The sequence below is a fragment of the Babylonia areolata genome, chromosome 15 (assembly GCF_041734735.1).
Source record: "Babylonia areolata isolate BAREFJ2019XMU chromosome 15, ASM4173473v1, whole genome shotgun sequence".
NCBI classification, from domain to species: domain Eukaryota; kingdom Metazoa; phylum Mollusca; class Gastropoda; order Neogastropoda; family Buccinidae; genus Babylonia; species Babylonia areolata.
Genome location: NC_134890.1, coordinates 23,003,705 through 23,011,204, shown reverse-complemented (window position 1 = coordinate 23,011,204; position 7,500 = coordinate 23,003,705). Strand labels below are relative to the sequence as shown.

The 7,500-nt window shown below is 44.0% G+C and overlaps 1 protein-coding gene and 1 long non-coding RNA gene across 2 annotated transcripts in view; one reads left to right on the top strand and one right to left on the bottom strand.

Annotated features, from left to right (window-relative positions):
* The first annotated feature begins 3,885 nt into the window (after positions 1 to 3,885).
* On the top strand, positions 3,886 to 4,485 carry LOC143290497 (uncharacterized). Its single transcript, XR_013056398.1, has 2 exons — positions 3,886 to 4,010; positions 4,077 to 4,485. It is a non-coding gene; the product is annotated as an uncharacterized LOC143290497 (long non-coding RNA).
* The window catches only part of LOC143290496 (uncharacterized), a 9,179-nt gene continuing 6,134 nt past the window's right edge, over positions 4,456 to 7,500 (bottom strand). Inside the window, exons 4-5 of the mRNA XM_076599994.1 lie at positions 6,877 to 6,945; positions 4,456 to 5,794 (exon numbers count right to left, since the gene is read on the bottom strand). Of these exons, the coding sequence (XP_076456109.1) occupies positions 5,601 to 5,794; positions 6,877 to 6,945 (263 nt within the window). The 3' untranslated portion in view covers positions 4,456 to 5,600. The remainder of the gene's footprint in view (positions 5,795 to 6,876; positions 6,946 to 7,500) is intronic.

Below are 7,500 nucleotides of genomic sequence, written 5' to 3'. Positions count from 1 at the left end.
CTGTCTGTCTGTCTCTCTCTGTGTCGGTCTCTCTCTCTCTCTCTCTCTCTCTCTCTCTCTCTCTCTCTCTCTCTGTGTGTCTCTGTCGGTCTGTCAGTCTGCCTGGTCTGTCTGTCTGTCTCTCTTTCTTTCTCTCTCTCTCTAGTTCTCGCTATTAAAGTTTGTCAGTATCTCTTCTCTGTCTGGCTGGCTGTCTCTCTGTCTGCGTGTCTGTTTGCCTGTCTGTCTGTCACTTCATTCTAGCGGGTCATAATTTCTCTCCGTTTTGACTGAGGTCCATGTGACTATCTCAGTGCCGTGTTTTGAAATGAACTGGTACTGACTGTCGCTCTTTCTCCTCCGTCCATGCATGTGTCAAAATACCTGACACTGTTGTTGTTGTTCTTAGTGTGTACTTCTCCGAGCGTCTCCGACTCTGTGTGTGTGTGTGTGTGTGTGTGTGTGTGTGTGTGTGTGTGTGTGTGTGTGTGTGTGTGTGTGTGTGTGTGTGTGTGTGTGTTGTGTCTGCGTGCGCATGTGTGTGTGTGTGTGTGTGTGTGTGTGTGTGTGTGTGTGTGTGCGTGCGTGTTTGACTCAGGCGTTTTAGCACCGCAGAACCGACAGACCTGGATGAACTTGATATGGTGAACAGTTCTTCATAGCGGCGTCCCAGAGATTCACAGAATTTTGTCAATGAAGAAGAAGAAAAAAAAGTAGAACAAGAAGAAGGAGGAGGATACGAAAAAGAAGACGAAGACAACAACAACGTAAAATAATGAAAAAACTGACATAAAAAATAAACACCATCACCGCCACCGTCACCACCACCACCTCCAACAACAACAACAACAGCAACATTTACAAAGAAACAACGTGATCATATTGTTTTCCCTGTCTGAATATCTGTCCAAGGTTATCGTTACTTCTGTCCACTTCTTGATTTCTCTGTGTGTGTGTGTGTGTGTGTGTGTGTGTGTGTGTGTGTGTGTGTGTGTGTGTGTGTGTGTGTGTGTGTGTGTTATTTTTTACCATGCTTATGCCTTTATGTAGTATAGTATTCGCATTCTATGACTTTAAGTAGCATTGTGTAGTGCATGCAATGACATATATAATGTAGTTTTGTGTAGTGTAGACCCTGTTTCAGGGCGGGGACTGGATGTAATAAAGAATTTGTCTTGTCTTGTCTTGTCTTGTCTTGTCTTTCTCTGTTACCCACTGTTTGTCTGTGTGTCCGTCTGGGCGTCTGCCTTTCTGCAGTTTCCGAGAGATATGGCGAGACAGAGAGCCTAGAGAGAGATCAGTAGACGGAGAGAGACAGAGACAGAGAGACAGAGAGAAACAGAGACAGAGAGAGAAAGACAGAGACAGACAGACAGACAGAGATGGAGAGACAGAGAAAGAGAGAGAAGGGGTGGTGGTGAGAGAGAGAGTGAGGGAGAGAGACAGACAGAGATGGAGAGACAGAGAAAGAGAGAGAAGGGGTGGTGGTGAGAGAGAGAGACGGAGAGAGACAGACAGAGATGGAGAGACAGAGACAGAGAAAGAGATAGAAGGGGCTGGTGGTGAAAGAGAGAGAGAGACAGACAGACAGACAAGCAGACAGAGACAGATAGACAGACAGACATACAAAGACAGAGGAAGAGGCAGAGAGAAAAAAAAAGAGAGACAGAGACAGACAGACAGACAAACAGAGATGGAGAGACAGAGAAAAAGAGAGAATGGGGTGGTGGCGAAAGAGAGACAGACATACAGACAGGCAAACAGAGACAGAGGAAGAGACAGAGAGGGAGAGACAGAGAAAAAACAGACAGACAGTGAGACAGACAGAAAGAGAGACCGAGAGAGAGAAAATGCATCCAAGGGAAATAAGCGCGTTATGAAAAAGTTCATTTACTAGGAAGAGTTCAATCCCATGACTCGTGATTTGCCGGTACCATTTCTCGTTGCCTTTATTCTTCATGTTATTGTCAGTATGTCTGTCTTTGTATGTCTGTTCTTGAGTCTGTCTGTGCGTACGAATGTCTGTCTTTGGTTTGTCTGTCTGTCTGTCTGTCTGTCTGTCTGTCTGTCTGTCTGTCTGTCTGTCTGTCTCTCTCTCTCTCTCTCCCCATCTGTCTCCCTCTGCCACAATCTCACCCTTTATTTGCACAACTACTGATATCATAATCATCATCATCATCATCATCTTATTATTATTATTATTATTATTATTATTATTATTATTGATGTTGTTGTGGTGGTGGTGGTGGTGGTGGTTGTGGTTGTAGTAGTAGTAGTAGTAGTAGTAGTAGTAGTAGTAGTAGTAGCAGCAGCAGCAGCAGCAGCAGCAGTAGTAGTAGTAGTAGTAGTAGTAGTAGTAGTAATTTGTCCTTATATAGCGCTATAATACAAGCAGAAACAAGCTCTAATCACTTTACTAGTCCATTATAAAAGATAATTTAATAAACACGCACAATATACAATATACAGTAGTGAATAATAACTTTCAATAGCATACAAAATAAAGAAGATATATATATATACACCAAAACAATACTACAAATTGCATATATATGAACACACACACACACACACACACACACACACACACACCGCAAAATATCACACACACACACACACACACACACACACACACACACACATCGCAAAATATGACACACACACACACACACACACACACACACACACACATCGCAAAATATGACACACACACACACACACACACACACACATACACACACACACACATCGCAAAATATGACACACACACACACACACACACACACACACACAGACTGAAACACAAACACACAGACACACAGACACACACACACACGCACACACACACACACACACACACACGCACACACACAGTGAGAGAGAGAGTGAGTGAGAGTACAAACACAGTAAACACACACACACAAACACTGCATGATGATTTTCACAGGAAAAAAAAGTTTCTGTAAGTCTCTGTCTTCCTTCATCTTTCTGTCTACCTGTCTGCCTATCTTTCTCTCTGTCTCTGTCTCTGTCTCTCTCTCTCACTCACTCTTCATTGAATATATGTGTGCCTATTGTAACTGATGTAGATTAGCATGGACAGATTGGAAGAATAGGCCATGCCTAAAATCCTTAATCCTTGAATAAAAAAAAAACGTATTGAGTTCTGAGTTCTGAGTAGTGTCTCTAGAATCAGCATGTATATATGTATGTGTGTAATTACCTGAAAAGTAAAATGTATACCATTTTGTACGAATGTATCATTACTTCACCATGGCTTAACTGTCTATCAAATGCATTTGGAGTGATACAGGATTCGTTTGTATCTGAGAATCACAATAATTTGTAAATAAGAAACGGTTTTGCCAACGTGAGTTGGCCGGGACCAGAATATGTACATTCGAGATAGGCTTGAATCACTACAGCAGAGCAGTGCATGCTTATTTAATTAAAAAAAATTCTATTCTGACTTTGGAAAAGATAGATATGCTTTTCACTCACCAAATACGTATGTCATATATTTTTACTTCAGTTTAGATAAAGTAATTATAAACTACCAAATGAAGTTGGCAGGCATCATAACACTGATTTCACGAGAATGTACTTTTACAGTCACTGTGATATGGGTACAGTATCAGTATCAGTAGCTCAAGGAGGCGTCACTGCGTTCGGTCAAATCCATATACGCTACACCACATCTGCCAAGCTGATACCTGACCAGCAGCGTAACCCAACGCGCTTAGTCAGTCCTTGAGAAGAAAAAAAATTGGTACAAATGAAGATTAATTCAATTTTGTAACGGAATGTCCACAAACTCAACATTGATGCGCGCGCACGCAACGAAGGACGCACACTCTCACACTCACGGACTGCCGGGAAATAAAACAGAAGCCGGTCAGTTATTGTAGCTGGTGTTTTAATTCCTGGTGTCAAGTTGACAGGTTTTTCCGGCGACAGACCATGTGAAACATAGGCCATCACAAAATAAGGATATAAAAAAAAACATGGATATACTTTGAGTTTGTACAAAGGTATCTGCCAGGCAATCACAAAATAAGGATATAAAAAACATGGATATGCTTTGAGTTTGTACAAAGGAATCTACCAGGCAATCACAAAATAAGGGTAGAAAAAAAGTAGATATAATTTGAGTTTGTACAAAGGTATCCTACAGTCGTGATGGTTGGTTTCAGTGTTGTTGTTTCTTTATCTATTTTCCCTTGTCAGTTTCAGTTTCAGTAGCTCAAGGAGGCGTCACTGCGTTCGGACATATCCATATACGCTACACCACATCTGCCAAGCAGATGCCTGACCAGCAGCGTAACCCAACGCGCTTAGTCAGGCCTTGTCATTGTTGAAATCTACAGCAACACCTTGTTGTACCACTGGTATCGCTACAGGTGCTGTTCACATCAAAGTTACCATCACTACTTCTGCTGTTACTACCACTAATACGTCCTTCTGATATCGTTTCTCTTTATTAAAAAAAAAAAAAAAAAAAAAAAATCTTCTGCTGCTTCTAATGCTGCTTCCACCCTGTCACACTTGTCAACCCTTATTATGTAAATAGTGTAATAGACAGCGCAGTGCATAGACAAATCACATGCACAATCCAAAATGTGCACACGCGTGTCTGACGCCAATATGAAGTGGCACATGACGGGCGCAATAGCCGAGTGGTTAAAGCGTTGGACTTTCAATCTGAGGGTCACGGGTTCGAATCTCGGTAACGGCGCCTGGTGGGTAAAGGGTGGAGATTTTTTTCCGATCTCCCAGGTCAACATTATGTGCAGACCTGCTTAGTGTCTGAACCCCCTTCGTGTGTATACGCAATGAGAAGATCAAATACGCACGTTAAAGATCCTGTAATCCATGTCAGCGTTCGGTGGATTATGGAAACAAGAACATACCCAGCATGCACGCCCCTGAAAACGGAGTATGGCTGCCTACATGGCGGGGTAAAAACGGTCATGCACGTAACGTAAAAATCCCACCCGTGTACACACGAGTGAACGTGGGAGTTGCAGCCCACGATCGAAGAAGAAGAAGAAGAACGGGCACAAATCTGCTCGTGGATACTAAAGAAGGGTTATGAAGCATCCTTGGATCATTAACCAAGGAATGTATATACGTACTCTTTTGTTTCCTTCAAACCACCCAGCTACAATAAGTTTACGAATGCTGTATCTAGATCGCTGATTCTGAAACGAAGTAGGGATGACAGACGTATGTGTCTGACCAGATAAGGTTCTGCGGTGTGTGTGCTGAACAAAAACTTCCTGGCCATGACGACTGAACAAGGCATGACTGAATCCCCTTCGTTCCAGTTTCCAAAGTCGAAGTTTAGAAGAAAACTTTAAAAAAAAAAAAAAAAAAAAAAAGGATAAGAAGGGAGCAGAGAGGAGGAACAGAGAAGGGGGTAGGAGGGAGGGGGGTGGGAGAGGGGAGAGAGGAATTATGCAGAAAGACATAGAGCTGATTCCACATGAAGACGCTTTAAAATAAATAAATAAAAGCTTCAGACAATTACGCCCTGGAAGAAGAATCAATCTGGTGTATGATGTCAATTAAAAAAAACCAAAAACAAACACGTCATTGCATGATGATGTCGTCACAGCGCTTCAGAAGCTGTACCTGAAAGAAGCTGAACCTCCGTCGAAAGAGGGTTTGGCGTTGAACGTAAAGCGACCGCTGTTGCTCTGCCACTGCAAGCCGTTTCCACCCACACTCCACCCGCTGCCAAGGTCCCATGCGCGTTTCTTAATCAGGTCACGACGTGCAGGAGAACCATCTCCGTTTTCCTCCTCATCGTCTTCTGGAAAAGAAAAAAGAAAAGAAAAAGAACAGGCTGGTTTTTGTCACGTGTGGTCCTTGTTGTCAGTTTCAATGCATTCCACACATTGCTGGGTGAGCACAGACACCCAGAAAGTGTGTGCTTTGGGAGGTCTTCCACCATTCACCACTGACCAAAGCCTTAACTCACTGCACCCATCACTAGCCTACTCACCAAGAGATAATTTAATCAATACTCCCTGCACCCACCACTACACTCACCAGGCCATAACTCACTGCACTCATCATAACTCACAAAGCCATATTTAACTCACTGCACCCATCACTTTACGCACCAAGCCGTAGCTCATTGCACCCACCACTGCTCTCCAAGGAATCATTAACTCACTGCGCCCATCACAACTCACCAAGCCATAATTCACTGCACCTATCACTCACCGAGTCACAACTCATTGCGCCCATTACTACTCACCAAGCCATAATTTACTCACTGCACCCATTATCACTCACCAAGCCATAATTTACTCACTGCGCGCATCACTACTCACCAAGCCATAACATCACTGTACTCACCAAGCCATAATTAACTCACTGCAGCCATCACTACTCACCAAGCCATAATTAACTCACTGCAGCCGTCACTACTCACCAAACTATAACCCACTACACCCATCACTCTCCAAGCTACTTTACCACTGACTCACCATCACTCACCACCCCACTCCACCAGTGACTCATCCATCACTCACCAAGCCACTTCACCAATGACTCACCCATTACTCACCAACCCACTCCACTGCTGACTCTCAATATCACTCACCAAGCCACTCCACCAGTGACTCATCCATCACTCACCAACCCACTCCACTATTGACTCATCCATCACTCACCAACCCACTCCACCAGTGACTCACCCATCACTCACCACCCCACTCCACCAGTGACTCACCCATCACTCACCACCCCACTCCACTATTGACTCATCCATCACTCATCAACCCACTCCACCACTGACTCTCAACATCACTCATCAACCCATTCCACCAATGACTCACCCATCACTCGCTAACAACCCACTCCACCACTGACGCACTCAGTACTCACCTTTCAAGCCCTTCAGGGCTTCATCCAGAGCTTCCTTGGCCTCTGTCAGGGCTTCCTTCACTGCTGCCTCTGTGAGGGGACAGAAGACAGAGAGGTCAGGAGTTAAACTGTGAGGCCACCGGCACTGATCTCAAAAATAGGTGGACAGTACATGCCTTCTTTGAGCCCTTTTGCGAACTGAAGGCAGCGGAAGTGTTCAATCAGCCATTTTGCTACTCGTGTCAGTATAGCTCGAAGCGGTAACTTCATACATGTAGCCGACTGCTTCACGACAAGTTTTCACTTTCTCGCGGCATTAGTAAAGCTGACGTTCTTGTGTGTGCATCAACAGCAAGTTTGCGCCACGTGTCACTGCACTGATTTTCTGTAATAGCTTTGCCTGATAAACCATTAGCGGATATCAATCAAGACACGAAATTTGGCATTTCGTGGGGGCATGCAAAACACGATTTCATAAAAGATACACGGTTACAGTACAGAAACTACCACCAGTTAGCAGACGACTTCTCAACGGACTGACAGCCTGATACGAGTGTCAGTATGGCGTCCAGTTGGCTTCAGTTTTCCTGAGCAATGAGCTTTCCATCTATTTTTAGGGTACAAGGGGTACTCGGGTGGGATAAG